This window comes from Beauveria bassiana (genome assembly GCF_000280675.1).
Source record: "Beauveria bassiana ARSEF 2860 unplaced genomic scaffold BBA_S00020, whole genome shotgun sequence".
In the NCBI taxonomy this organism is placed as follows: Eukaryota; Fungi; Ascomycota; class Sordariomycetes; order Hypocreales; family Cordycipitaceae; genus Beauveria; species Beauveria bassiana.
Genome location: NW_007930855.1, coordinates 484,992 through 510,939, shown reverse-complemented (window position 1 = coordinate 510,939; position 25,948 = coordinate 484,992). Strand labels below are relative to the sequence as shown.

At 52.9% G+C, this 25,948-nt stretch overlaps 9 protein-coding genes across 9 annotated transcripts; 4 read left to right on the top strand and 5 right to left on the bottom strand.

Moving 5' to 3' along the window:
- Positions 1-1,973: 1,973 nt before the first annotated feature.
- Positions 1,974-2,925, top strand: BBA_06794 (dienelactone hydrolase; the record flags this gene model as incomplete). Its single annotated transcript, XM_008601891.1, has 4 exons — positions 1,974-2,091; positions 2,167-2,335; positions 2,392-2,539; positions 2,596-2,925. 4 exons carry the CDS (start codon positions 1,974-1,976, stop codon positions 2,923-2,925), a joined length of 765 nt encoding a protein of 254 aa, XP_008600113.1.
- Positions 2,926-3,152: 227 nt separating this feature from the next.
- Positions 3,153-4,135, bottom strand: BBA_06793 (phosphopantetheinyl transferase; the record flags this gene model as incomplete). Its single annotated transcript, XM_008601890.1, has 2 exons — positions 3,153-3,980; positions 4,055-4,135. 2 exons carry the CDS (start codon positions 4,133-4,135, stop codon positions 3,153-3,155), a joined length of 909 nt encoding a protein of 302 aa, XP_008600112.1.
- A 1,123-nt stretch (positions 4,136-5,258) lies between these two features.
- On the bottom strand, positions 5,259-7,016 carry BBA_06792 (signal peptide peptidase; the record flags this gene model as incomplete). The annotated part of the gene is made up of 1 exon (XM_008601889.1): positions 5,259-7,016. One exon carries the CDS (start codon positions 7,014-7,016, stop codon positions 5,259-5,261), a length of 1,758 nt encoding a protein of 585 aa, XP_008600111.1.
- Positions 7,017-7,843: 827 nt separating this feature from the next.
- BBA_06791 (cyclophilin type peptidyl-prolyl cis-trans isomerase/CLD) lies at positions 7,844-8,403 on the top strand (the record flags this gene model as incomplete). Its single annotated transcript, XM_008601888.1, has 2 exons — positions 7,844-7,876; positions 7,945-8,403. The coding sequence occupies 2 exons, from the start codon at positions 7,844-7,846 to the stop codon at positions 8,401-8,403; spliced, it is 492 nt and encodes a 163-aa protein (XP_008600110.1).
- Positions 8,404-9,210: 807 nt separating this feature from the next.
- BBA_06790 (transcriptional activator) lies at positions 9,211-10,503 on the bottom strand (the record flags this gene model as incomplete). Its single annotated transcript, XM_008601887.1, has 2 exons — positions 9,211-10,248; positions 10,435-10,503. 2 exons carry the CDS (start codon positions 10,501-10,503, stop codon positions 9,211-9,213), a joined length of 1,107 nt encoding a protein of 368 aa, XP_008600109.1.
- A 1,643-nt stretch (positions 10,504-12,146) lies between these two features.
- Positions 12,147-13,232, top strand: BBA_06789 (Acyl-CoA N-acyltransferase; the record flags this gene model as incomplete). Its single annotated transcript, XM_008601886.1, has 1 exon — positions 12,147-13,232. One exon carries the CDS (start codon positions 12,147-12,149, stop codon positions 13,230-13,232), a length of 1,086 nt encoding a protein of 361 aa, XP_008600108.1.
- A 303-nt stretch (positions 13,233-13,535) lies between these two features.
- Positions 13,536-15,357, bottom strand: BBA_06788 (hexokinase-like protein; the record flags this gene model as incomplete). Its single annotated transcript, XM_008601885.1, has 3 exons — positions 13,536-13,630; positions 13,680-15,057; positions 15,109-15,357. 3 exons carry the CDS (start codon positions 15,355-15,357, stop codon positions 13,536-13,538), a joined length of 1,722 nt encoding a protein of 573 aa, XP_008600107.1.
- A 4,160-nt stretch (positions 15,358-19,517) lies between these two features.
- BBA_06787 (Hsp70-like protein) lies at positions 19,518-24,149 on the top strand (the record flags this gene model as incomplete). Its single annotated transcript, XM_008601884.1, has 6 exons — positions 19,518-20,090; positions 20,168-20,272; positions 20,327-21,698; positions 21,747-21,942; positions 23,086-23,299; positions 23,349-24,149. The coding sequence occupies 6 exons, from the start codon at positions 19,518-19,520 to the stop codon at positions 24,147-24,149; spliced, it is 3,261 nt and encodes a 1,086-aa protein (XP_008600106.1).
- A 184-nt stretch (positions 24,150-24,333) lies between these two features.
- BBA_06786 (ankyrin repeat protein) lies at positions 24,334-25,162 on the bottom strand (the record flags this gene model as incomplete). The annotated part of the gene is made up of 3 exons (XM_008601883.1): positions 24,334-24,830; positions 24,903-25,071; positions 25,142-25,162. 3 exons carry the CDS (start codon positions 25,160-25,162, stop codon positions 24,334-24,336), a joined length of 687 nt encoding a protein of 228 aa, XP_008600105.1.
- Positions 25,163-25,948: the final 786 nt, after the last annotated feature.

The window sequence follows — 25,948 nt, the reverse complement described above, 5'->3', positions numbered from 1 at the left end:
AATCAGCCTCTCGCTACCCGATTCTTGTCTCGCATTAATAGATCGGTCCATGGTTGCATGCACAAATCTCGCGGTTCCGGGACCAGAAGAGGCTTTGTGCCGAGTATTGAACCAAGAACGGTGAACAAAACACGTAAGTCGAGACTCCAATCCGCCAAGCCAATTTTTTTCAGCTGGGCAGCATGCAATACACCATCTTTGTTGGTGATTGATCGTATTGAGGGTGTGCTGCCATCCAGTCAGCATCACTCGTGGCGCCTTTCGGTACTCTTCCGATATTTGCGATACCAGACTTTCGCTTGTTGTGCAAGAAACCACCAAAGTACAAATAAATTGCAATAGGCCTGCTAATCACAGTGCACATGGTGTTTTTGAGTCACAAGACCCAGAAGCGAATCGGAACGAGAGAAGCAGAGAGGCCGATATAGATGAGCCCGGTGTATTCTTTTGCGGCGCCATATCTCAGCGACGCCCGTCCTTAAAGCAATGTTTGCCTACGGTGTTCCCGAAGCGTCAAGACAAGAGCTTTTGATTCTTTCTCACGCTCGACTCAATAAGATTTTCATTGAGTCCTGGCCTAGTTATCGATGGGGTGGCTCGCAATACGTCTAGTTCTGCGCCATCCTTGTCAATTCGTCAAGCTTTCCATGTCATGTAAAATGAAAAAGAGGCCATGGTGTCGTATCAACAAGGGCATTTATCTCTACAGGCTATGGACAATCAGTTCCGCTTATGGCGAGCGAGAACGCTAGAAACATTCGAACACTGGCAATATTGCAATTGGAGCACGTGCCTTGTGACATGTGGTTCGCAAAGGCGTGGGCAAGGAGCGTAGCATTAGCTACGATGTGAGGTCGACGAATGTAACCAAAACTTGGGTAATAAAAGGTAATTCGATTATCTAGTAACCTAGCCTCCCGGTGTTACTATTCAGCTGATAACGCTAAACGTGATGGCTTGCTCTCACACGGCGCGGTTGGGCTGAATTTTATCGCAATATGGGTTGCTTTTTATAGATTCATCACAAGATATTGATCCAGAAGCAATTTATACAAACAAACTCTGTGAAACGCACAAGGTTTCGTCGCAGAGTAGCTGCGGCATATGGAAGAGGCATCTGGCCAACAAGAGTCGACGCCCAGAGACAGCAGCTATCGCTAACAACTAAGCTTCGCAAATTTACACATTTGATCCAAAAAATCACCAAAGGGAGTGATTATGTATATGACCATCGCGTCAAGTTCTACCAGCTCTGACTACCCAGCCGTTGTGCAGTGCCAGACTACTTTCGGACGAGCAAGACATCCTTGCGGACGTGGAAATATGTTACCCAACGGCAGCGAGCCACATGAGACATCCTTAGGTAGATGAGAATTTTGAGCGATAATATCTAGACTTGCTCTTTGTAGAAACTAGAGCACAGAGACTTGTCAAACGTTTTGCACATACATAAAGTGGCTTGCATAAACGCCACAAATTAACTGCATAAAGTTCTAACTGATTCACTGTGTGGCAAAATGAGAAGTAAACTCTGCAAGAGCATTCGTCCGCACTGCGAGTGTCAACTTATCGACGCGGCTGCGATCGCAATCAATCTGTGACATCATCAAATCAGCGTCCTGAGGCCCCACCACCGGGCAACGCAACCCCTCCGCACCCCACCATGGATAGATTGCGCAAACCAACATCATAGACCACAAGGTGTAACCTTTGAGCATTAATAAATTCACCGCTCTTCCCCTTCCGCGAGAGCTCAATTCCGCATCTTCTTTTTCTTCATCGCAAGCTTCTCGGGGTAAGCACTCAAAGCATAGGTTCGTCTCAGCCAGCTCAACTACCGCTTCCCACTGTGCCGACGCTAGCTCCGCGTCAACCACATCACACTGCATTCTGAACTTATCCACTGACTCGGGTAGAAAAAGCAGTTGGTGACCTGTAGAGATCTTCGAAACGATCAATTCGTATCCTTCACGATGTCTGCCATGCCAGCCACCTCCGGCCACTCTGCGGCCTGCTGCAACCTGCCCCCGATCGTGTCCAAGGGCTACCAAGCCAAGGGCAAATACGAAGAAGTTGGAGGCTACAAGACTTGTGGGTATCATCTGGAGACGCATTGATTAAGATCTTCAATTGATACAACCGCGATACTAACGGACGCTGGAAAAGACGTCACCGGTCCCGCCGACGCCACCAAGGCCATAGTCGTCATCTACGACATCTTTGGTTATTTTGAGCAAACCCTTCAGGGCACCGATATCCTTGCCCACAGCGGCGAGCAAAAGTACAGAGTCTATATTCCCGACTTTTTCAAGGGTGAACCATGCCCCATTGAGTGGTACGTAATGCTTCCTTTCAGACAACACGTCCACAGCCCAAAGCTCATCAATGCAGGTACCCGCCGGACACCGAGCAGAAGAAAAAGGATCTCGGCGCCTTCTTTGAGAAGAACCCTCCCAGTAGCGCCGCGAGCCCTCTGCCTGGCTACGTTCAGGCTATCAAGACTAAGAGTTCTTCCATCACCAGCGTTGGTGTCCTCGGCGTAAGCATGCATGCGAGTAACGTAAGAATGAAGAAACCACTGACTGTGTGGCATAGTACTGTTGGGGCGGCAAGTCCGTTGCTCTGGCCGTCAAGGAATCTTCCAACCCCTTTGCCGCTGCTGCCTCGGTGCACCCCGCCATGATCGACGCCGCCGACGCTCCCGGCATCAAGGTTCCCTTCATCCTGCTCGCCTCGGGCGACGAGCCCGCCGAAGACGTCAAGAAGTTTGAGGACGCCCTCACCGTTCCCAAGCACGTCGAGACCTTTCCCGACCAGATCCACGGCTGGATGGCTGCTCGCTCCGACCTGAGCGACGATCGAGTCAAGGCCGAGTACGAACGCGGCTACAAGACCTTGCTGACGTTCTTTGGGAAGCACCTGTGAACGCCCCTTGCGACAGAGCCTCTTTCCTGACTTTAATATGACAGTTGCTTCATGCGACAACCGACAACGCCGTCTGTGGAAGCGCAATATAAAAGAACAAGAAATAGGAAAATGATGAACGACGTATCTTTGCAAAGATCCACAAACCTCCTTGCCAGAGTTCCAACATTCGTGTAATTATGCGCCCGCAGTATATCGTGCATGCGTACGCTCCTACCCATTACATCCTATCTTGTAGCTTTGAGCTCCTCCGCCTGCCTCAAAACTGTATCCAGATCTAGCAATTCAAACTTGCCCAGCTGCAGCGGCGCACCGGGATCCGGGTTGCGAACCGACGTCGAAATCATGTACTCTCTTCCCAAGAACCACTCGATTCGCAGATCCACGTCCTCCACCCGCTTACCACCCCCCGGCCCGAAAAAGACCTCAAGCCGGCCTTCGTCGGACGCGTCCCCCGACGGCGGCGGCGGCGCCCATCCGCGCATCTCCAGGTCGCCGAGCCAGCTCGCCAGCAGAGCCTCGCCCGTCATCTTGACATATGCCTCGCGCAAGCACCACAGCGCATAAAAGTAGGCGAGCCTGCGATCTGCGCCCTGCTCAAACGACGAGCCCTCCGCCGAGACATTACGCAACCGCCGCGCTTCCACCGGCGACAGCACCGAGTCGTGCATTTCCACGTACTTGGCCCACCCGTCCGTGCGGAGGGCCTCGAGGTCGCGCGCGCGCCGCTCGCCGGGGCACACAACGTCAACGCCGAGCTGCGTGCCGTCGGGCGCGCCGCGCGCCGCCAGCACCGCCACCAGCCCGGCCTGGTGGGAGACGTTGAAGAGGAGCGGCTGGCGAGTCGGAGAACCCGCCGGGTGGTAAAAGACGGGCTTGGTGTGCGGGTCGCGCACCGCCGTGGCCGCGTCCCAGGCGACGCCGGGGACGTGCTGGGCAATGACGAGACGCTTGAGGAGCGCGGAGCCGAGCGCGAGCTTGGCGTCGCGGACGTGGTAGTAGCGGAGAACGGCGTCGCGCTCGGTATCGAGCAGCAGGTTCATGGCGCGCGCAGCCTGTATGAGAACGGGACTCTTCTCAGCATTTGAGACGGAGGACGACAGTAGGACCGAGGGAACGGGCAGCTTACCACGTGCTCCAACTCGGCCGTCGTGGCGGCTTCTGGCCATAGTTTTCGCGTATCAAGCACCCATTGTATGACCGTGGCCATATTTATCTAATTTCTGGAGCGCCTTTTTGGAGTTTCTTGTCTGCGCAGTTCAGATGACGGTAGGGGCTGTTCGGGGATTGATTGTTCAAGAGACCTATTGTTCAGGCAAAGCTGGAACCATCCACATGCACGTACGCTGACTGGTAAAGATGGAAGCGCGGAAAAGCAAATAAATCAATACCAGCGAATACAAGGGTCGAAACGATCTCGAAATATGAAGCGAAACAACAAGTAGGCGCTGAACGCAGATGTAAGATTGGGCTTGCGATGAGAGCTTTCCAAGTCTATTTGTAGGCGGGGCCTGTCTACCCAGCGTCACTCTCGCAACCCCACCTCATATGTAAGAAGTATCTAATGTGCGTTCAGAGAAGACAGCATATCCTATTTATACAATACGCACGGGTTGAGAACTCCAATTTTATTCTGTCTACATTGCTGGAGACGGAGACTGGCCGGACACAATTGTTTCCGTTCTCTACATAGAATAGAAAACCTCTCAGAAAATTAATTCATTCGCTGACATCCACCCAGAAAAGTCAAAATACATGTTCTAATTACAGTGACTTGAAAAATTACAACGAAGCGCAAGAGGATGGCTTACAACTTCTGAGCATCTTTTCATGTATTCGACGTCCATGATGTACTCACCGTTTCCCGCGCACGCGCTGCCTCTGGGTCTGTCTTTCATCAGCTGGCTCATCTTGTATCATCTGCAAGATTCGCCGGGTCGCTAAAGACCCGTTTCAACGTATTCTGAGACATGGGATCAAAAACATTCTTTCATTTTCTTCCATTTTGTCTCTTCGTACTTTGCTACAAGTATCCAAGATTGGTCTTGTTGGCTTTGTCTTTGGGGATCACCACGAGGCAATCGCGCAAAGACCCCGACATTGGGAATGCCGCCATTAAGACCTAATGCACCACTGCAAAATAAAGAAGATAGTCCGCTCTCAGTCTGGCCCGAGGACATATTCACAGGAGTATTAGGAAGCAGATCTCTGCTTATGCTGAAGTTTATTCGATTCATGTCTAATTTACCGCATGCGCTACGATTCTAATGATTTCACACACGAGGCCGAGTAAAAAAACTGTAGCCCAAGCCTCTATCTTATACACGATGAAACTATGCTTCCTTGTCGTCCGGGGGCGCTTCGAGCGAAAACAAAAAGACATGGTGGTTCTTCTCCTTGCCCTCATTCCCATCCTTCCCATCTTCCCCTTTCTTGTGAGCGCCGGCTTTAGCTCCTTTCGAGTCAGATTGCTTCGCTTTGGCATCCTTGTCATCCTTCTTCGTAGTATCCACGACTCCATTCTCGAGCTTGCCAATGGTCTTTAAAGGGTTTCCATCTGCGTCCAAGTCCACAACCACATCGACCGTATCAAGACTACCGTCTTCAGTATACTTCCACAGGCTTTTTAGCTCACCGCGCACGATGGCCGTGAGGTAAGTAGCGCCCTGTACGCCTGGGACAAGATACAGCAGCGCTGGCTGGCCACGCTTGAAGACGAGAAGCATCGCCAGCGTAGCTAGCATACCCAATAGGTAGCCGACCATGGAAGCATAAAAGTACGTCTTTTTGAAGTTACCTGCCGCCACCGAAACAGGTACCTCCTTTGGGGCGCACAAGTACATGAGCCTACGCGTCCAGAACCAGTCACCCCAATTGCCCTTGACCTCTACGTAGGGGGGCTTTATCTCGCGGTGCTTTGTCTCGCTGCGAGTCACCAGCTCGCCGGAAGCGGCATCCTTTTCCAGAATCTTCAACTCTGTCGACTCGTATTTGACCAGGCGCTTGTAGTGTAGCCACAGGTCAGCACGGAGAGCCCAGGCAATAAACATGCCAGGAATGACAATGTCGCCCAGACCAAGAATACTTTGACGTTGGGCCGCCTTGAACTGCAACTTAATGGGGACTTCGAGAGTTGTCGCCACTGTTATCATGTACGGGGTGTAAAACACCATGAATATGTCGTAGAAAAAGAGACCCCACAGCACGAGTGAACCGATGAGCAAGTCAGTGGGCGACAAGACAAGGAATGCGCAGTAGCACATTCCGTAACCCAGCATATTGGACAAAAATGGTGAGTTGGAGGAAAAGTAAAGAACTGACGTCGCAGCCGCCAACGGTAGAGCCATCATTGTCGCAAACTTGATGTATGTCTTTTCCTCGCCCACTCCCTGCAGAAAGAATCTGAGCAGCCAATCTCGCTTAAAGATAGCCCTCGTTTCCCAAGCAACCTTTTGCAGCTTTTTTGTCGGAGCGAGAAGGCTAAGAACACCTGGTAAGGGGTTGCCGGTAGCCGGAGAGGAACCATCGCCGACATTGCCAACATTATCGCACCGAACAACAGCCTGCGTCTTCTGATTCGCCGTGCGTAAAATTCCATCCGGACCTCTCCAGTACTTTGGAAACACAAACGCCGCGACCAGATCCACGCCGTGCGCGTAGAGGGTCACCAAGCTCGCCACCGAGACAATCGACATGTACCAGCGCAGAATCTTGCTGATGATGGCGGGGTCATTGAGCCACTGGATGAGATAGTACAGGCCCATGAGGACTATGCCAGCCATGACGGGGAACAGTATGGCGTCCGACATTTCCAGGCCCTGCGACAGCTTGTCCTCCTCCTCCGTCTTGCGCCGGGCCTTTTTGTCCTTGGGTAGCGCTGCCGACGGTGGCCTCCGCAGAGCCGCGTGGGCGCCGACGTAGATAATCCCGGCCGCGCTGAGAACTAGTTTGGCTTCCAGGAGAAGAAAATCAACGTCTTGGAGGGCCCCAAACCATGTGTCAGGCCGCGAGGTGGCGTTGTGAGAGGTCGAGTTGAGGCCATCCAGTAGTCCTCCGCCAACGGGGACAATTAACGACGAATTGCTCGCCATATCTTTTACCCAGTTTCGGGAGAAAAAGCTGGGTAGGTCTTGAAATTTGACAGCCTCGAGGCGGGAACTTGGAGAGAAAGCTGATGTTTGCTATATGGCTGTCGCTTGCTTGAAGCAAACTTGCGCAGAGACGTGGTCTCTAAAAGCCTGTGATGACTAAGGCTTTAGGCGACGTAGCACTCCAGGAAAGTTGTGTTCAACGGTGAAACCGAACATAAAGAACTCGTGAAAATTGATGCAGTGCTCCACTAACACAAACTTTTCGTCTTTGTGAGAAATAAATTCTTAGCGCGCTTTCTCGCGGTGTTGTGGCGGCGACGGTGAGGCGGCAGAGTAATATCATATTCGCTGTCGACCTACAGCCATGACAGCCAGTTCAATGTAGCTACTGTTGAATGACAGCCAGCTGAGGCTTTTTTGCTCCTGCGTTACACTCTTCAGCAAGGTGTAAGAACCTCTCACGATTAAGATTGAGCTAGGATATAATCTGTAGAAAGACAAGTCAATTTGACTTCCCCGGAGCATCTCACATTAGATTCGCCTACCGGCCATACGTCACAGCACCGACTGATAGCATGATGAATATTGTAACTAGTCCTTCAATCCGACTGACGTCATAACTCATTGCACACACCAAGTGAAAGCAAAACATTCGTCTTGTAAAAATCCACCGCATTTGCCGAGTGATTGGCCATTGTAAGTGGCAGCGCCGCCATCCTGTCGCGCCCCACTCACCAGTGACAACGTTTGCATCTCGACATCGAACTTCTCGCGACGAGCACCTCACTGCCTCCCCAGCGCTCACATCCTGGAAGTCAATTCTCACCATGACGACCAATGTAATACTAGAAACCACAATGGTACGTTCTTTATCCCTTCCCTCCCATTCCTACGCATCTGCCTCACTCTTCTCTAACCACCTCTATAGGGCCCAATCACGCTGGAGCTCTACACGGAGCACGCGCCCAAGACTTGCGCCAACTTTACCGCGCTCGCCCGCCGCGGCTACTACAGCAGCACCGTCTTTCACCGCATCATCCCCAACTTTATGATTCAGGGCGGCGATCCGACCGGCACCGGCCGCGGCGGGTCGTCCATTTACGGAGACAAGTTCGCCGACGAGATTCACCCGGCGCTCAAGCACACGGGCGCCGGCGTCCTCAGCATGGCCAACTCGGGCCCCGACACCAACGGGTCACAGTTCTTCGTCACGCTCGCGCCCACGCCCTGGCTTGACGGCAAGCACACTATCTTTGGGCGCGTGGCCAAGGGGCTCGCCACGGTCAAGCGCATGGGCATGGTGCCCACGGGGGCCGAGGACCGGCCCGTGGAGGAGGTGCGTATCGTGACGGCCAAAGTGGTGGAAGGGTCCGAAGAGGAATTGTAAGCACACATGTCGGGAAAATAATATTCTCGCTTATGAGAAGCGCGGACTTAGAGAATGCTTCCCAAGAAAGGCGTGCGTTTGAAGTATAGGTAGATAATATGACCGTGTTTGGACATAAGCGAAATAAGCACTACGATTTACTCTACCCATGCACAAAGATACTTGCTCATGTCGAGCAGTCAAAGAACACGAATTGGTCACGGTGAGAATAGAAAAGATTCATTCCACTCCGATTGACTGTATAAACTTTCGAGTTCGCCTGTAAATACCTGTCCATCCATGCACCCACCACCAACCAACAAAAAAAGAAGTCTCTTTTCAAAGAGCAGCTCACTGCAGCCAGTAGAGCAAATGCAAGACAAAGCAAAAAGAAAACGCCAGTTTCTCCAATAAAACGCCGCCAGGCCCGCATGTGCGGTGATGCTAAGGATGTAGTCTTCTTTTTGTACTGCTGTTCCCGTTAACCCACATCTTTTTCTTTCCTCCTCCGCCGAATCGAGATAAAGTATCAGCAATAAGGCAAAAGCGCAAAAGGATGGCAAAAGTAAATGTAGCCAAAAAAAAAAGAAAAAAGAAAAAATAAAGAATCGGTAGAAAATGATAATGAGGTAGTGAAACAAGGGAGGGAGCAAGCCTGTCCCTGATGCAAAAACGTATATGACGGGGGAAACAAAGTCCGGTATAGAGACGCAATTAAGTCAAGGTGCACTCGCTCATTGTCGCGGTGTTGATGTGCACAATCGAGTGCGATGGTTATCCAAATAGTAGTGTGTTGATACAATTCCGAGGCGAAGCAGGCATACGCCCTCATCGGCCAGGAGGCGAAGACATTGGATCCGAGGACTCTGACCTCATGTCAATGTCTCTCCCGTTCCGTGATAGAGGCGAGCTCGTGGGTTTTTGAACCTTGACCTTTTTAAGAGGGCTGGTATGCTTATTCAGTGCCTTTGTGGGCGTCTTATCTAGCGTCGAGTCGCTGTCGTCAAATTTGTGCTCCTGCTTAAGATGCGACGAGACACGTGCCTTTTCCGGCTTCATGTTGGGTTTCGTCTTGAGAATGACCTTTTTGGTGACGGCGGCAGCCGACTTGATCTTCTTCTTTTTGGGGCTCGCCTCGGACTCGTCGTCTTCGTCCTCGTCCTCGTCGCTAGCGGCGGCATCTCGTTTCCTAGGGCTCGAGGCGCGTGATCCCGGCGCAGGCGTGGCCTTTTGTGATGAAGGCGGGGTGCTGTCATGCTGAGAGTTACCGTTCATCTTTTGGGCGGCGGCGCGACTGGCATTACGGCCGCTATTACCGATACAGGAGCCCATGTGGTTGTTTAATCGAGTGACGAGGATGCATCGCTTGCATTTGCTGCATGTGGCGGACGGAAAGGACAGCACATTGGCGGGCTTATCGGCCGGGTCAGGCTTCTCCATGTCCTTCTTCTTCTTTCCACGTCCCGGACCAGGAGCGACCCAGGTCTGACCGTAGATGTCGCAACCGGGCTTGTCAATGTAGGGGTGTCGCTTGCAGTAGACGACGGTCGGATCGGGTTTGACGGCACCCTTACCATCCGTGGGCGCGAGCAGCCGGGGCAGATGGCACTTGGGGCAGAGGATTTCGGTGGTCGTCTTCAAAGGGTTGCCCTTGAGAGTGACCTTGCCGTCCTCGTATATTGCGGCGTCTGTTTCTATGCGGCCGTCGGGTTTTGAGTCGGGAGTTGAGCTTTCGGAGGCATCCGAGGCTAGCTTTTCGATGCGAATGGCGGCTGAGGTGGCCTTGGCCTGCTTCTCCTCGCGGTGGACCTTGACGAGGAGGTCGGAGATGACATTATGTAATATATCGTCGAGGACAGAATGAGCCTAGAGGAGAGGAGAGCAAGGCCATTGTCAGTAAGAGCACGACGTGGGAGGCGAAACATGGGAGAGAGGCGCAATTCGCCGTTGCACCGCGTGGTCTGTCAGAGGCGCAAAAAAACGGTTGCCCATACCGACGGCGGCGACGACCAACGACAAAGAGGAGGGGATGTGCTGCGGGCAGGATCATACCAGTTTCTCCATGCTGCCGGCTTCGTCGCGAGCCCTGATGAGTCCAGCCCGGCCGGAGGGGCTATTCATGATGGGCGGTCGCGCGATGAAGCAATCGGAAACGAAGCCCAGGCCAAAGATTAGGGATGGGCTGGGTTTCGAGGGTCGGCAGGCCCTTTGGGGGGGGGTGGGAGGGCGGCGGCGGATGACGGCGCTCTCTCCCTCTCCCTCTGTGTCGGCGGCCAAGTCTCGTAAAGGAGGGCAGACGCGGGTATATAAGCAGCAATGTGAGCCGCGGTCGAAAAATGGCAAGAGGAGAAAAGAGAAGCAACTTCCCAATAAGGATTCAAAGATCTAGTTTGAAAAAAACGATGCGGCGACCCAAGGCGAATCGACCAGGGGTGGATTTGGGTTGCCAGATGTCGGGTGCAAGAGGTGGATTTAGGTAGCCTGGGATCGATGCAGCCTTTTCGGGGACGGACTAGTGGTTGACAGCTGTGATTACAGCGGGTGTGAAAGCACATGCATGTAGGTACACGATGCGTGAGCCTTGGCAATTAAATCAAGTATATACTCAATTGAGTGTAAAATATGAATGTGATTAAGAGAACCTTGGGTGCATAGTCTCTCGTGCCGTCTGCTGCACAATAACCCGTTCTCGCTTCCTCAAATGCGCTTCAACTCGTCATTACCGGCTAACCCCCAGCTGATTCCGAGTGTTGCAACTGCTGACTGTGGCACTCTCCTCAGCCTCATATTAACCAGACTTTGAAATTATTATTGAACGAGACCACGCGATTCGGTCACTTGTGACGTGTTAATCTTGCCCTGCGATACCAGCCGCACATTTCAATACCAAATCGCCGCCAACCATTTTGCTTCTCACAAATGCAACACGGTAAAACCCTAACGCCCCCATCAAACACGGCGCCAGTGCACACCCTTTCAGTGTTTCGCACTACTGCACGCAAAACACGGGGATTTGCCTACTGCTCCCATCATTGCAGATCGAAAGCCACGATCCCGCATGCGCAACCGTTCAACTGCTTCGCCCACGTCCACCGGCACGTGCCCATGCCCGACGTGCCTACGTCCACCGCATGACCAAAGACGTTGCAGGACGCATTCTACGCATTGCACAGCCATCCGTCTACTACGATGCAGCAACCGGGGCAATTATCTTGTTAGATACACGATAGCTCGATTGCTCCCGCAGCATGCCTATGCTCCCAAAGATTGAGCTTGCTGGCATGATGATTGACAACATCATGACTGGAGAAAGTGATCGGACACTGGGTGGCTTACAACGGCCTCGAGCACGTCACAACATTTCATGAACGATGCTACTTCAATCACCTCGAGAGTATTCGTATACTCTCCACTTCGACCATGCTTTCGAGATGCACGCATACAAACAAACCCATTCATCATCGCTCTGCCTTACTCTTACCTTCCTGAAAGACATTAGATTTTAATCAAAAATTCAAAGATCATACACTCGTGCTGTTCAACTAGCCTAATCCCCCGCCGAAGAGCCCAAACTCTATCCCCATTTCCCCAGTCCATCCACGTTGGCCCTCTCAACAACCCGCCGAAAAGCTAAATGGCATCCACCCTCGGCAGGAGCTCACCCCTCCAGACCCCCAATACAATGCCGTCTTGACCCCTTGCGTCCCCTTTTCCACAACCTTCTCAACCTTCTCCCTTCCTTCTCTTCCACGCAAAGCGCAGCCATGTCGCTGCCGTCGTCAAAACCCGGCGGCGTGCCTCTCCAAAAATCCATACGCTCCTTTTTCCAACCACCCAAAGCGCCCTCTTATAACCCTCCTCCGTCATCAACTACCACAACCACCGCTCCGACACCCTCATCACAACTCCCTATACCTCCGCCGTTAACCTCCACGACGCGTCCTTCTCTTCCACTCAACGCCACGATCCGCGCCATCGAGCCCTCTGACATTCCCTCCCTGCGCCGTCTCAACGCCCTCCTTCTCCCCGTCGCCTTCCCCGACAGCTTTTACGCCGCCGCTCTCGACCCCGCGCTCTCGCACGGATGCTCCCGCGTCATCACCTGGGCCGGTGACGGCAACGGTCTCCCCGAGGAGCCCAAAATTGTAGGCGCCATTGTCTGCATCCTCGAGCCGCCGTCGCCGTCCACTACCGCCGCTGCCACACAAAACCTCTACATCCGCAGCCTCGGCGTTCTCGCGCCTTATCGCGCGCTTGGCCTCGCCAACGCTGCCCTCGACGACATACTCACCCACGCCGCCTCGACGGTCTCCCTCGGCAGCGTCACCGCCCACGTGTGGACCGAAAACGAACAAGGCCTTGCGTGGTACCGCCGGCGCGGCTTCCAGCCCGTCGGCGACCCGATCGGAGGCTACTACCGCCGTCTGCGGCCTGACTCTGCGGTTCTTGTCTTGCGGCCCGTCCGCGCCGGCGGTGTCCTCCAAGCCGTGCAATCCCAGAACAAAAATTCCGCCACCGAAACCGCGAGTCCAGAGCCGCCGAAACAGATGCCGCCCAGCGCGGCATCAGCCCTCGTGAGTCCGCCACCAAAAACATCCGCCAACCTCAACAGCGATGCACGCCCACCGCCGCCCCGGGGTGGGTCGTATCAGAACCAGCGGTCTGAGATGGAGTGGAACGACCTGCCCGTGGACATGACGCTACCGTTGCCGCCGCCGCGGCGGAATTTGGCCGGCGGGAGCGAGCCCGGGTCGGGGGCGGCGTCGGGAGCGAGTTCGCGCAGCAGCTCGAGCGCGGCGACCAAGAAGAAGCGAGATCGGTCCTATCCGGCCGCAGCTTTTGGAAGCTAGGGTGATCACACAGGGGCCAACACGACGGAAAACTTGCTGTACAGGAGCACAAGGCGTTGCGTTGTCTTGAGAAGCATAATTTAATTGGCATGGCGAATTAAACAATCACGCATACACTCAAATAGATGGCTTGCATTTAGTCCGCTACAAGCTGAATGATCAATGAAACAATTACAAGAGACGCATCTCGTTGAAGGAGTGCAGAACCAGCACATCCAAAAAGTGTCATTTCGTAGATGTACAAGTGTAAACTATTGCAAAAGCATGAAGAGACGCCATAACAAAACGCCAACAAGAAAAGGCCTATTGTCGCCTCCAGTACCACAAAGCCGCAACGCCAATGGCAGCAATGGCGCCAATGGCAAGCACCGCATTGTGCGACAGGGGCGACTCTTCGACTAGATCGTGTTAGTGCTAAGCCGGCATTCGAGTCGAAGGATAACATACTTTGTTGGGGAAGGCGGTCGAGACCACGCTTAATATCAGTACGTAAGTCAGCCAGGAAATCGCCAGGCTGTTCACGACTGGCAGCAACCAGCGCAATTAAAGCAGCGCCAACGCCACTGCCATCCTTGGCAATGCCGATGCGAATCTTTTCGGCGCCCTTGGGGCCAATGCCATCCATGACTCGCAGAGCTTCGTGAATCATGTCACGGAAGAACGGATAGTGCTCAACAAGACTGCCATCAACACCAATGTCGACAAGCTCGCATTCGGGATCGTCAAGCTTGCCGGACTGAATAGCAATGGCACCAATGGCAACAGCAGAAAGTCGGGCAGCGCGACGCGCGACAGCATTGGCAATGGCCTTGAACGCCTGTGCGTCCTCAAGAGACGCAGAGTAGATGCCCAGAGTCTTTTCCAACTCCTGTCGCAGGGTGGAAAGTTCGGGGGTGTTGTCGCTAGCGGCGACCGACATGACGGCACTGTCTAGGCCCCATTGTGTGAAGAGCGTGGACTTGGGATCAATGCTGGTGGTGGTGACATGATCGTTGAAGCTCGAGTTGTTGTCTTGGAAAAGGCCAGTAGACTTCTTCTGCAACATATCTACAATGGCTAGTCGAACGATTTCGCCAAGGAACATGCCAGAGACACGCTTCTCAAACATTTGAAAGCCTTTGTTTACACTCTCCTTGTCAAGCTTCTTGTCCCAGGGTGTGTTGGGAAGAACATTGAGCTGATTGTCAAATGAACCCCATTCGGTGTTGACAACCATTTCGCCGGTAGAAGTGTCGTAGTCGCCCGTGATGGGCTTCTTGATATTGGAAGTCTTCTCCATATACGCGCCATTGGTGCCGGTGCCGAAAATAGCACCAAGAATAGACTGATGCTTGCCGACCGATGTGTAGGAGCGGGCCATGAGCGTACCAACGGTGTCGTTGACAAGGGCAGCGACTTTGACCGGGAGTCGGAGTCTGTCAATCTCATCTTGGAGCAGAGCGCAAACATCCTTACCGATGGCATCAGGGATATCGAAACCCTTGGTCCATCGGATAAGCTTGCCCTTATTGATTCCAAGCTGCTGGACGGGAAAGCTAAAGGTAAAGCCGAGGCGGAAAATGTGTTCGTCGCGGTAGCCCATTGGAGTGCTGGCTGTGTGGCGTCGACGGACGTGGCTTTCGAAATGCTCGGCGTGATGCTCGCGAAGGAAGAGCTCGATCTGCTTGGCAAGGAAAGCAAAGAGCTCCCGAGCCGTCTTGGCAACCATAAGCTTCTTAGGAATGGCGACCTTATTGTAGGTCAGGTTGAAGGTGGTGTCACCATTAAGCATGATTGAGCACACGCGGAAGTTGGTGCCACCGAGATCGACGGCAAGATATAGGCCCTACTGCATGTAAGCTTGACGGCGGATAGGTGGGAAAGGCGGATGACGAACCTTTTCAGTGCCATTGGGAACAGCAGTGACGTAGGTCGGGATTTGGCTCAGGCTGGTACCGTCCTGCTTAAGGCCAGTGTCTGGGTAGAGGGTGATTAGCCATTGCGCAGCAACGCAAGCAGAAGGGCGCTTCGAAATTGGGGAAAACGCACTCATCTGCTTAATGAACTCGGCGACATGGGAGTTGATGTCGGCGTCGGAGAAATCAAACTGCGACACGACCTTTTTGGTTTCTTCTTGCAAGGCCATGTTGAGGGGCCACGAGGCAGGCTGTACAGTGGGAAAAGGAGCAGGATTCTGGCAAACTGGTTCGACGGCGGGGACTATGGGCGAGAAGAATGGTCTGGAGAAGAAGAAACCGTGAGGAGAAGAAGAGGAGGAATGGGAAAGTTGGAGGTAGGAGAGGAGAAACTTGGCGTCGTTTAGAAGAAGCCTGGCAAGCTTGCTGAATCGTTAGCGGGAGAACTGGATGCAGACAGAGTGGGCGGCGGCGGTCGAGGTGTGGGTGGGCGGCATGGCCACAGTGGGCAGGCCTGGCCACAGTGGGCAAGCTTGGCCTGAGCTTCTGAGTGTAAAAAAGCGGCGTACCTCAGCCCAGTCTGGGGAGTTTTGGGGAGCTTTGGGGGGATGCGGGGAGCAGCAGGTGGTGCCATTTCGTGGTGAGTGGCAGCAAGGGGGCGCCATCTTCAGTGCAAGTGGCAGCAGGGGCTTGCTGGCTTCTTGAGCGCTCAAGACTCTAACAGCAAAAATTCCACCACCACAGAGCACCAACCACGTGAACGGGCACGCGACGAGCCGAAATAACACAAAGAACAGGCCAGCAATGAGAGGGCGCGAAGAAAAGAAAGGAAGAACTCACCCCGAAAATCACCAAAACTCCAACTATAGACACGACATTTCCCACAATCGCCCTTTTTACCTGCGACTTGGCTGCGTCATTCTGCCTCCAGCCAGCGCGCCACGGGGCGCTAGCCTCTGCTGTAGACGCCGCCGTGGTGATGAATGGTGGGGGTGCCAGCGCAGCAGCACTGCTCCTCCCTCTAGCAGTCTTGGTCGACGAGTCGTCTGTCTCGACACTCCTCAGCAATACGCCGGACTGCGCGCCCTCGTCTGATGAATTCCTTCTCTTCCTCCTTTCAATGGATGCCAATAGTTGCGAATTGATCGGTGACGTGTTTCTCCCGGCTCCTCCGATGGCAGTACCCCGGCCCCAGACTGAATTTCACCGAACCGGCCGCCCCAGGGGCAGCAGAATTACGGAGAGACTGGCCCCAACAACCAAGCGCCCGACCGACACGGGGAAGAAGAAAAAAATTGCTATCAAATGACGCAAACCTGGGAGGGAGAATAATTGGCGCAGAGAAAATCACTGATTGGTATGGCAATGCTGGTCCGGGATTCTTTGGCGGGTAGTAGTTGGCCGTGGATGGGGAACGGGCCGAAAGAGGTGCAGAACCGTCTTCAAGGCCGTTGAAATTCGCAAAAAAGGGCCGTAATCTGAGCCTGTCGTCTCTGGAGCGGCGCGTGTCGTCGTCTCTCACTAAGCCATGATCAAGTTCTAAGCCCGTTTCTTTCCGATCGTATCGTCGTCAGCACCCGCTCAGCAGTTTCGACGTCCAAAACAGGCCAAAAACATAGGTAGACTTGAGAGAGGACAATGGAGGCGACGTTGAAGTCTGGCCAGATGCGTTTACCTTTCCACTTTCCTCCCTGGCCGTCGGCTCAACCGCACTAATCAATTCCAGTCCACGGCTGGCAGGGGCGTCTCACCTCCACCTGCAAAACTACCCACGTAGCGTTTGCTGTTGCTCTACTCCGTACACGGAACCCATCAGTTAATAAATGTCGCTCCAAGTAAAATTTCGTCCATGAGGCCTGCCAACTGCTCTGCCTAGAAACGTATGGCACCGTCTAATTACCCGTAAGCGCTGCCAAACGTTAAAGAATGCTTTGTTCTCTCACTTCATGCGCCCGTCCGGGGGACGGTCCCTCCTCCCCGCAAAATGTACAGCCGGAGGGCAGTCAAGCAAGGTAGTACAAACTGGCTGTAACCGTGGCAGTAGATTCGTCAATCAGAGCCGCCCTCGGCCCTGTGCTTTCATTTCTTGTCTATTGCGCCTCGACCATGACCAATCCGGCTGATACAGTGCATCCAAGTAAGTCCGCTCGTGACCTAAAACCCCACTAAAATAACCACTTTTAAACTACTTATACTATAAGAGCTAGTCCCTAATTTTATTTTTAAATGATTATAATAATATTCTTTAGTAATTTAAGTATATATAACTATCTTTAGAAAATTATCTTTAAGTTTTAATAAATTAGTATATTTAAATAAAAAGTTAGAAGATAATTTTACTAATAAAATCTACTTTTTTATAACTTTTTTTACTTTACTAAGTAATAACTAGATTATTAAAATAAGTAAAAATATAAATAAATTTTTGTATTATATTTTAGCTACTTTTCTATTTTTAGGTATTTACTATATTATTAATATAGATGGGAAATATTAAAGCCTTAGCTTAAAAAGTAGGTATTTTAGTGGGATTTAGGGTCGCGAGCAGAATTACTTCTGACAGATTGTTCAGCAACTATCACATATTTCAAGTAATGGAAAGCTTGAGTACTACAAGATTGTAGCAAGACATTTCATTCAACATCACGTAAGTAAGACATGTTGAACAGAGGCAAGAGCAAAGTGCCTGGCCCACAAAGAGAAACGAGGCTGAGCTGCACGAAGACGCCTTAGACGTCTATCTACAGTGCCTGCTGCCAATCGTGGCCAATCTGCCTATGAAGTCGATCTGTCGGTAACCCTCAAGTTCAGGCACAGCTCCGGATTGGGTCGTTGCCATTTGTGAAACGTATCAAAGGTGGCACAGCTCGGCGAATGCGACCGAGATGAACAAGCCGTCCAATATCGCAGAACTGGTTTCGACAAGCGACAGCCTGTGTCATAAATGTGTAAATGCGCCAAGGCCAACCTCTAGCCGCACGCTACAGCTTCATCACGGAAGAGTCGTCCAGAATACAGGGGGACAGAAAGCACACTCCACTCCATCCTCTACACAGTGTCACCAACAGAGCGTCGGCCCGCATTGGGCTCAAGATGGAAAAATATAAACAAAACGATGTTCTGCATTTTATCTTGGGTTGTTGGTAGTACCAAAGATGAAAACTTACGGAAGCGCTCATGACTATAGCCGATGACGCTGACATGGCCGCAGGAGCCGACGGCGATGGATGGCATTGGCAAGATATGTCAATAGCTGCAAAGTAGAGATGGCCAAAGTTTATGTGTAGGTATACTTGGGAGCAATGCATTAAAATATTGGCGCGCACGCACATGCTTCTGCACTGGGACATCTACGGGCGCCTCTTTTACTAACTAGTGTGTTAGGGTGCTAATGAGTGTGGCGTCCACGAGCTGGAATTACTGACCCATGGCCACTTGATAGCAGGAAAGAGTCAAGATAGCACGCGCCAGCCTTACGGCATGAAGCAGGCAGTCTTACTGGTAGATGAACCTGGAAAACTAAATTTGACGTGATGACGGCGGCTGGGCCAGCAACCAAGTTGATAATTACTTTAAATAGCACTCGCAGCTCCCCCGCCTGGCCGCCCACGAGGGCTCCCTCTCAGGACATGGTCGGTGCTGGAGACCCGAAAGAAACTGCTGGCTGGCCAATGAACATGATGCGCAGCACCACAGCCCCTCTCGTATACACACGCTGGGCGAACCTCCACGCCATTTATCTACTTACTGATAATACCAAGGCACCGAGGACATTTGTATCACCTGGGGCGCACCGCTTGAGTTTCGTCTTTTTTTATTCCAAGCAAACGGTAAAACTACGCCCTCATTTTGAAAATTTCCCCTTTCACACTCTCATCTTTAGCAGACTTCGCTGCGACCAAATCCCCATCCAAAACCCCCTTCTCATCATCTACTAGCTTGGTCCGCAAGTAGCCTCACCAACTGCGCCTTGTCAACCCACTTTGGTTCGCACGCCTATCTAATTTATACCTCCACCCACGCCCACTGACGCCCAGCCTGATCTCAAGCGCTGCTTTGCTGCTTTGCTGCTGCTCCATCCTCCAGCCAGGCTAGTTATTTAGATTCCTCCCCCTCATTCAGGTACCTGCAACGCCCGCTTTCGCCCGCGCAAACTCGCCCAAAGCCCGACGCCCGTTTCTGCTCCTAACTACCTACCTAGGTACCTAGGTACCTGCCTGCCTGCCTGCCTGCCTACCCTACCGACCTTGCTGCTTACGAGCTCACGGCTTTTCCTCTCCCACACACCCCCGTCCATCTCATATCCTTCTTTTCTGCTCTGCGTCTCCTCCCACCTTTTCTTCTTCTCCTTTGCCTTTCTCTTTTCCTCCCTTTTGGTTCTCTCTTCCTTATGAGCTCGATCAACTCTCGCCTGAAAAACTTCGGGTTCGGAAAGCGCAAATCCACCGCCAGCATCCAGACCGTCGACGGCCTCCCCTCCACCAATACCCCTCCTCCAGGCCAAATACCTCAGGGCAATCTCGCCGGACTTGCTCCCCTCTCCTCGTCCAACTCGACCACATCGCTTCCAATGAACCATCCCGGGGCTGGCAATCGCCCGCCCAGCTATACAGCCAACTACCCTCCCGGCCCTCCCGGTCAGCCTCTGGGCCGCACCAGTCCTCTCACTCAAGGTCCCAACCGTACCCCTCCTTCACAAATCGCTGGCGGCCCCCATCCCATCACCACAAGCCCGCCTCTCGGTTACCCGCCCAACATGGGCCCTGGCATGGGCGGCGGCCATCCAATGGGTCATCCCGGCGGTCCTGGCGGTCCTCCTCAGGGCTACCCTCCCCCGGCTGGTTATCCTCCTGGTCCTCCTCCGCCTTCCGGACCTATGGCTCAACAGCAGTTTGGCCAGAACCGTGCCGAAGTCGAGGGCTCTACTCAGAGCAAAGCTCAGCTCATCGTCGGTATCGATTTCGTGAGTTTCTCCCATACCCCGCCACCCCGATTTGGCCATTTCTCCCCAGCCCAACCTCAGCTAACAGTTGTCAAAAGGGTACAACCTTTTCTGGTGTCGCATTCGCCTTCGCAACCAACAACGAAGCTAAAGAAGATATAATCTCAGAATGGCCTGGCGCCGGTTCATATACCAAGCAAAAGGTTCCTAGTCTTGACCCCGCAGGCTTGCAGCCTCGCTGACGAGCTCATTTCCAGATTCCCACCGTTCTCTACTACGACCAGTACCAAAAGGTTGTTGGCTGGGGCCCCGACATTGCCGATGCCCTCGCCCCAACCGGCTACCCCAAGCCTGGCGTGCAAAAGGTGGAGTGGTTCAAGCTGCAGCTCATGCTCAGCGGCAACACTTACATCGACCCCATCAACCTGCCCCCTCTGCCCCCGGGCAAGTCTGAGATTGATGTTGCCGCTGATTATCTCTTCAAGCTGCGCCAGGCCGTGCGTATTGCTCTGCAAAAGGCCCTTGGCGAAGTTTTTAACCGTGAAGAGCGCAATATTCGATACTATCTGACAGTCCCTGCCATCTGGAACGATGCTGGCAAGGCCGCCACTCGCGCTGCTGCCATTCAGGCTGGTTTCCTCCGAGACGAAAATGACAACCGCCTCACCCTTGTTTCTGAGCCTGAGGCCGCCGCTCTTTTCTGCTCCAAGACTGGTCTTCTGAATCTGAAGGTCCATGATGCCGTCCTGATTGTCGATTGCGGTGGCGGTACCGTCGATTTGATCGCCTACGAAGTCGAAGAGGAGAACCCCTTCACCGTTGCCGAATGTACCGCCGGGTCTGGTGACTCTTGCGGTTCTACAGCCCTCAATCGCAACTTCAGCAACATTTTGCGCACCAAGATCCGCAAGATGAAGCTTCCCGAGGGCTCCAAGACCGCTGGACGTGTCTACGCCAAGTGCATCATGGACTTTGAGAACAGAATCAAGGCCGATTTCCGTAATAACGGTCAGAAGTGGGCCGTCGATGTCGGTATCGAGGCTGAATACCCCGACGCAGGCATCGAAGAAGGATACATGACCTTTACCAATGAGGAGATTCTACAATGCTTCGAGCCTGTCGTCAACCGTATTCTCGAGCTTGTTCGCAACCAGATCATTGCCATCCAGGCCCAGAACAGAACACTCCAAAACATCTTGGTTGTGGGTGGTTTCGGCGCCTCCGAGTACCTTTTCCAGCAGATCAAGCTTCACGTTCCTCCTCAATTCCAGTCCAAGGTTGTACGTCCTATGGACTCTGTCGCCGCCATTGTCAAGGGTGCCGTCACCGCCGGTATCAGCGAGCGCATTATTACCCACCGTATCGCCCGTCGCCACTACCTCATGGGCACCCTTCAACCCTTCAAGGAGGGCTACCATCCTGAGGCTTACCGTGTGCCCTCCCTCGACGGCAAGGACCGCTGCAAGTTTACTCGACAGATTTTTGTGCAAAGAGGCCAAAAGGTAAAAAACGGCGAGACTGTCAAGGTCTCCTTCTTCAGACAGGTCGCCCCTGGCGCCACTCTCATGTACGAGGATGTTCTTTATGCTTGCGACGACGATGTCTGTCCCGAATACACCAAGGATCCTCGTAAGTCCCGCGATACGTAGTGTGCGAATCATCACTAACAGCTACTAGGCATCAAGGAAGTCGTCACTCTTACATCCGACTTGTCGCGCAAGAACCTTGAAAAAGACTTTGAGCGCATGGACACGCCACAAGGAACTTTTTACCGTGTCTATTTCGATATCTACTTGACTCTCGACGGTTCCGAGTTTAGCACTGAACTGGTATGCCAGGGCGAGGTTATGGGCCGCTGCCGTGCCCGCTTCAGGTAAAGGGCCGTTGACACGGAGATGGTGCGCTTCTTAAGCTGTAAGAAGCATGACAAAAAGTACGAAGAGCATTGATACCAAACAGCGCCTGAATTATATAAAGAGATTTGGATGTATTTGCGAGCACTGTCGGGCTGCATATAAGCACGTTACAGCTGCTAGCTGTGTTACCCGCAAGGTTATTGCATGTTGCATGTTTTGGTGGATTTGGCAGAAGCTGCAATCATGGAGTGGCTTTTCTTTCTATAATTATTTCATGAATGGTGATGAATCGTTTGTTCATTTTTCATCTTCATAGACATTTACTATCTTGGCTAACGTGCCGTAATAAAAGCGCTTCTGCGAGTTGACTTGGCGACACGATGGCTTCCGCCGCGTGGATAACCGAGGTAGATGCCATGCTTCGCTCTTTCCTTTCCGTCAACCGCAGTACATGAGCTGCCTGGTACGTTTTCGTGCCTGGTGCCACCATTCCCAATCCTTTTCAACCTTGCTGCACTTCTGATCCATCGCACCTCGACTTATCTACACATCGTTTGCGGCTCTGTCTTCCGTCGAGGAGCAGCCACGGTGCCTCACCCTGTTGAACACGCTTTACAGGTATTACTATAGAAACCTTTGCATATAAAGTACACCCAGACGAAGAGCGATCAGTCTTGATAACTCAGCTAGTTGCGCTGAAACCCTTTGCACGTCGGCTATTATAGAGATCGGCTCAATTGGTTTGCATTGTTGTTCGCCGAAATATACCTCGATAACACGCCGTCTACACGCATAGCCTGTATCCCAACAACTCAACACAGTATTGAAGCAGCTTTCTCTCCCATCCTCTCAACAGGCGCAAATGATGGAGACGAATTCAGCTTCTCTGACTCGATGCTTGAAGCGCTGATGCCTCAACAGCTGACAAATATGGATTCCATTGCTCACCGGCGTGACTGGTTCGCGACGTCGCCCAGTTGCCTTCTTTTTCACTTTGGGATCATGTTGACTCTCATTCAATGCATTGGCGCAAGTACTGATCACGCTGACCTTGGAAACTGGCAAGCCAAATTCATCGAGCAGACTCCGCGTCGGGATGTTACCAGTCGAGGCCCGCCTCGGGCCGGCGATGATACAGTCCCGTTGATCATTACCAACAGATGCGATACGACCATATGGCCGGGAACAGCCACGCAAGCTGGGCTCGGTCCAGGAACCGGTGGTTTTGAGCTGAATCCGGGCGAGAGCAAGAATTTGTCTGTAGGTTCCAACTGGCAGGGGAGAGTCTGGGGACGCACAAACTGCACTGTCAATGGCGATTCTTGCGCTTGTCAAACAGGAGACTGCTTTGCCAAGCTAGACTGCGACTTCAGTGTAAGTTTTCACTCAAAATCGGTCCAACAAGCCCTGCTAACAAACAGAGGGCGCTGTACCGGCAACGCTTGTGGAGTTTAACCTCGCGGGCGGTGTGAATGGGATGCAGACCTTTTACGACATTTCACTCGTCGACGGCTACAATCTCCCTGTCGGCATTGAGCACATTCCGTCGGACAATACATCCTTCATCCCACCAAATCTTACAAACTCGGCCTGTGTCGCAACAGCGGGTTGGCTGTATGATGTTTCTCGAACAGGCACCTATTACTCCAACGAAACCTATCCTATACCTCTGGAAAAGAAGGAGACAAATGACATGCTCTCCAAATGGTGTCCGTGGACTAACTTGGCGTTCCCGCCAAAAAGTCCCAGCGACGGCATATATCCCTACCCAGACGACAGTATTCGTCGGCCCTCATTTTCGCCATGCAAGAGTGCTTGTGTTACGACGGGAAGTGACAGGGACTGCTGCATTGGCAAATATCACGATCCGAATATTTGCAAGCCGTCATCATACAGCAAAACTGTCAAGGCCGTGTGCCCAGATGCGTACAGCTTTGCTTTTGACGATCGAAGCTCAACATTTATCGTGCCGAAAGGTGGCGGTTGGAAGATTATTTGGTGTCCAGCTGGACGATCGACTGATATTCTTAACCAGTTGTCGGCACAGATGTACGAGCTTGCGAGTGGCGGCAAACTATCGGAGCTTTCCGTGAGGAGACTTAGCAATGTTTCTTATGTCAGCTCTGTCAAGCAGTCTGCCGTTGAGCAGTCTGGTGGTGACAAGGTGCCCTGCTCGCTGTCTACGCTGTTTGCTGCCTCGGTGCTTGTCTTGGTTATGGCCTAATCTGTAGCACCAATACCTAAATGTGTACCTCAGTCTTGAATGTGTAAAGTGATGTATGTAACTTGATCTACATGCTACTAAATATGGCTTGAATCATGATTCATGTCCATGGTTTTTCTTTCCATGGTCTGCTTTATTCTCTCCACAGCGTCTTGTATTCCCTTTTATGTTTTCTTTTGCCTGGCTACCTCTGGGCCCTCTCCCGTTTCCTCCTTTCCCACTCTGCGCGCTCCTCGTCATCACTGCCACTGAATTCAGCATTCTCGTCAATATCATCCGTCTCCTGTCCCACCGGCAGCGATGGCGGCGCCTGTCCCGGCAACGGCGGCGCCTTTCCCCCCGGCGGCGGTGGCGGCGGCGCGCCCGCCGGTGCAACACCCACCGCGTCCACGAAATCGCCCGTATTCTGTGACGCGTAGAGATACTTGTCAATCAGCGCGCGCAGCTCCGTGTTGGTTGGGTCGACGAGCTGCTGCGCCGTCAGACCGCCCTTGTTGCGCAGCCGCGGGTTGGAGCCGGCCTCGAGCATCATCTCGACGAGGGCGGCGCCAAAGGCGCGCTGCGCGGGAGGCTCGGCGTTGATCCAGCGGATGGCGGAGTGCAGCGGCGTGTCGCCCTCGAGGCGGTTGACGGGGTCGCATTCAAAGTTGGGCTGGTCGAGGAGAAGGTCGATGATGTCGTCTATTTTGGGCTCTCTGTGTTAGTGTTGTAACCGGGGCAAACAGAGATAAAAGGGGCCGGGGAGAAACGCACAGTTACCGCGCGAGGCGGCCTCGTGGTAGAGGTGGTTCCCCATGACGGTCGTGGTGCGGTTGAGCAGGCGTGCTATCTCCTCGTCGGACCGCCCGGCGAGCACTTGGATCAGGAGATCGGTATTGTCGCGGCGGCAGGCCTCGACGAGGAGCTCCTTTGGCGAGGCGCCCTGCGGCATGTCAGTCCCTCAAACATTCAAGCAGCTTTTCTGCACGACGCCTCGGCCGCACGAAGCTCACCTCATGTTCTTCTTCTGCCATTGGGTCGCGCGAGGGAGCCGCTAGTGGGCCGTTGTCGTCAAGATGATAAAGCGTCGGGTCCCGTGTTCTGATGTTGTTGCGTGTATCGCTTCGCGTCGGAATACAGTAATGGTGGCAGAGAGAGCATGTAATTCTAGGCGCAACTTCTCTGGCCTAGGCAGATGCAAACACGGGCGGTTCAATCACTTGCGTTGTTACGGGTGACGTTTTGGACGCTAAGCTGTGCCCCTCGTTGCGTGGCGCAGACGTGGCGGGGACGTCAGGGTAGGTACCTAGGTAGCAAGCGTGTGTTTGTGGTTGAGTGGTCAAGGGCCGTCCGATGAAAGCGGGAGCCTGCTTAGATTATATCCTAAATTTTATTGGACCAGCAGAAAAGAGATTTGTTGCGTTGGCTAATTGGCGAGGATGAGTAGCCTGTCGAGGATAATAAAGAGTGGCTGACAAGCTGCCACGGGATCAGGGACTGCTACCTGAAACGGCGCTTCTGCCATGACGGCGCGGCGCGCATTACGTCCACACTGGGAGACAAGGAGAACGACCTCTTGCTGTTTATACATTTTTCACTTGACAAGTTCGAACCTATGACTGATTCTTTCCTCTGCGTGTTTTTGTATGCTCGATTTGCAAGCCGTCGTTTATGATGTTGCAACAAACTACACAGCGCTACATGGTAATAGCTCCATGCGTATCATTTCGCCAAACTGTGTGAACTAATAACTGTGCTCGACTACATTGTATTGTTACGCGGGTGCGGCCGTGGCGCCCATTGGAGTTCCATAGAGTAGT